The sequence below is a fragment of the Odontomachus brunneus genome, unplaced genomic scaffold (genome assembly GCF_010583005.1).
Source record: "Odontomachus brunneus isolate Ranch 3 - 2012 unplaced genomic scaffold, Obru_v1 Obru_scaffold_048, whole genome shotgun sequence".
In the NCBI taxonomy this organism is placed as follows: domain Eukaryota; kingdom Metazoa; phylum Arthropoda; class Insecta; order Hymenoptera; family Formicidae; genus Odontomachus; species Odontomachus brunneus.
The window spans coordinates 1,583,383-1,586,326 of NW_022639498.1; the positions used below are offsets into that span (position 1 = coordinate 1,583,383).

The 2,944-nt window shown below is 29.4% G+C and overlaps 1 protein-coding gene across 5 annotated transcripts in view; it reads left to right on the forward strand.

Annotated features, from left to right (window-relative positions):
* LOC116844960 (activating signal cointegrator 1 complex subunit 2-like) overlaps nt 1-2,308 on the forward strand; it is a 5,063-nt gene extending 2,755 nt beyond the window's left edge. For 4 of the 5 annotated variants that reach the window (XM_032817154.1, XM_032817155.1, XM_032817153.1 and 1 more), the window contains exons 7-9: nt 766-964; nt 1,052-1,226; nt 2,076-2,308. In XM_032817154.1, the coding sequence (XP_032673045.1) occupies nt 766-964; nt 1,052-1,226; nt 2,076-2,224 (523 nt within the window). In that variant the 3' untranslated portion in view covers nt 2,225-2,308. Of the gene's footprint in view, nt 1-765; nt 965-1,051; nt 1,227-2,075 lie in introns of those variants that run through there. The other variant, XM_032817156.1, reaches the window with a different exon arrangement.
* Nucleotides 2,309-2,944: the final 636 nt, after the last annotated feature.

Here is a 2,944-nt window from a genome sequence, read left to right on the forward strand (position 1 = left end):
AGTATACAACGGCAGACGGTGCTACTGCAGCTGATCTACCATATCGCGCGTGATCATTCACCAGTCTTTTTTAATTAATATCTCGACTATTATTGTGAATATCGCAAAACGACACAGAACTTTCTTGCTCACATCAATCCGTTCTACGTTCTCACAAAGAGTCATCATGGAGGTCTGAGACACCCTGTATACAGGGTGTCCAGCGTAAGGTGTGCCAAAAGAAAAATATAAATAGAACAGATAAAACTGAACAAAAATTGTAGAGGTCATTTTTCAAACAACCACGTAAAATTTCGAGATATTAATAAAAATAGTTGAACAAATTAGAGCGCGCGACGCGACAGGCGGGACATACGGTTCGCCGCGGCTGGCGAAGAAAATGAACGAGCGCACACGTACACGTACATACAAACGGAGCTACCCATTTCCATATGCCAAACGGCCCACCTCTCTGGCCTATAAGATAGATCCGCGAGTAATCGTCCATTTTTTTCACCGGCCGCGGCGAGCCGTATGTCCCGCCTGCCGCATCGCCGCGCTCTGATATGTCTAACTATTTTAATTAATATCTCGAAATTTTACATGGTTTGAAAAATGACCTCTACAATTTTTGTTCACTTTTATCTGTTCCATTTATATTTTTCTTTTGACACGTTTTACGCGGGACATCCTGTATATAATTCGATAAAAAATTCATATTAAAGAATTATAGAAAAGTTATAAAAAGTTAGTCAACATTAAATGCATTTCTTCCCTTTTTTCTAGAAAAGAAAAATATAAGGATGCAAATGAAATGTTAAATGACAAATCTGAAATTGACAAATCCATTTATGAAAAATATAGTATTATAGATGAAGTGGATGATTACGATGATGAATATGACGATACATATGACAGCCATAATGTTCGAAGTAGCGTGCCAGATACTACAGAAATAGATTTTAGACCTTTCACTACCCCAAGAGTTGGTTTAAATGTTTTTTGTTTTTAATAAATAATTTCATCATAAATTTATGAATATTATTTTGTGTGCGTAACATTTTATTTCCAGATTTTGTGCACAAATGATAAATATGATGCTAATTTCGAAGATGACATAGAAATTGAAAATGAGAAGTCAGTACAAAATATTGATCACTTTATACAAAATCCAGTGAATTTGCGTGCTAGAACAGAACAACGAAAACAATCAACAAAAGGAGATAAAAATTCACAAAATGTAGTCGGTATGTTTCAAAGTTTATGTTGAAATTTTTCTTAGCAATCCTTTATAATTTCATTTAGTTATTGAAATGTAAATTAATAGATAGATAAGGTGTTTCAAAAACTTTCTAAAAACGGAGTTTTTATGGAGACATAGTGCAAATTAAGATGGACATAAAAGTCCTATACCGTTTTATGATATTCGCAATAATTATTGAGACATCAATTAAGAAAGATTTGTGAATAATCACATGAGATATGGTAGGTGAGTTATTGTGGCGACGTTTGTCATTGTATGCTTCTATATTAGGTCAAATTGAATAAAAATTTTATCTCTCTATTATTTTGCAAATAACCATGTAGATTTTTAGTTATTAATGAAAGAAAATTGTTGTATGATTGTACGCAATAATGAATGAATCTTCGTTAATTAATATCTAAAAATTTATGTAGTCATTTGCAAAATGATAGATTTTTGTTTAATTTGACTTGATATATAAGTATACAACGACAGACTGCGCCACTACAGCTTATCTATCATATTACATGTGATCATTCACCAATCTTTTTTAATTAATATCTCAATAATTATTGCGAATATCGCAAAATAGCATGGAACTTTTATGTTCACCTTAATCTGTGTTATGTCTCCACGAGAACTTCGAAAGTTGTCCTAAGATAGCCTATATAATAAAAAATAGAATATCTTTCATTATATAACTATAAAAGGATTTCTTTGTTAAAAGAATCTTTTAATATAAAACAATTTGTTATAATGAGCATTTTTTAAGTTTAAATTCTCACACATCATACATGTACACACGCATTCACGTATGCGCACGCTACCGCATGCATTTTCTTTTTCATTTAAGGTAAATCTAAAGGTCAAGAGCAAGATAAATATATGCCTACGAAAGAACACAAAAAAACATGTAAGAGAGAGGGCAATCAAAACCGTCATACGGCTTCTCAAATAAAAAGAAAACAAGGAATGACTTCATCTTCCAAACTGGAATCTTAAAACTTATATTTATGAACATGTACTTAACACTTATGAATGTGAAAATTAGATAACGTATAATGCAATAAATTAATAATTAATAAATGTGTGTATATATATATATATATATATATATATATATATATATATATATATATATATATATAATTATTTAACAACCCTTCCTCCAAATAAAGAACATTCTTACAATAATGTTTATTATTTGTAGCTACTGATTTATATAAGGTATTCCAGAACAACCTTTGAAGCTCTTCTAGACATATAATACGGATCAGGTGAACGTATACTCACATTTTGCGATACTCACAATAATGATTGAGATATTGAAAAAAAACAAAAATTAAAAAACGAAAAGTACATGTTAACTTCAACAAAGTCCTAGACAGCACACAATATTTATGATAAAGATTCATAAATATTAATGTCGAATTATATTTTAAAAATAATATATAAATATTTTATAAATATTGCTATACATAAAGAAAAAAGTATCAAAATCTTTATTCAAAATATTATTAAAATATAACTTAAATATTTTATACAATATTTATAGTAAACAAAAAATAAATATTTCTAGCAATATTAGGTAAATATTTCTATAAATAGTATACGTAAAAAAATAAATGTAATTATAATTATTAAATTAATAAAAAAATAAGAAAATCGAAATTTAAATTGGTAATGTGTGTGTGTGTGTGTGCGTGCGTGCGTGCGCGCGCG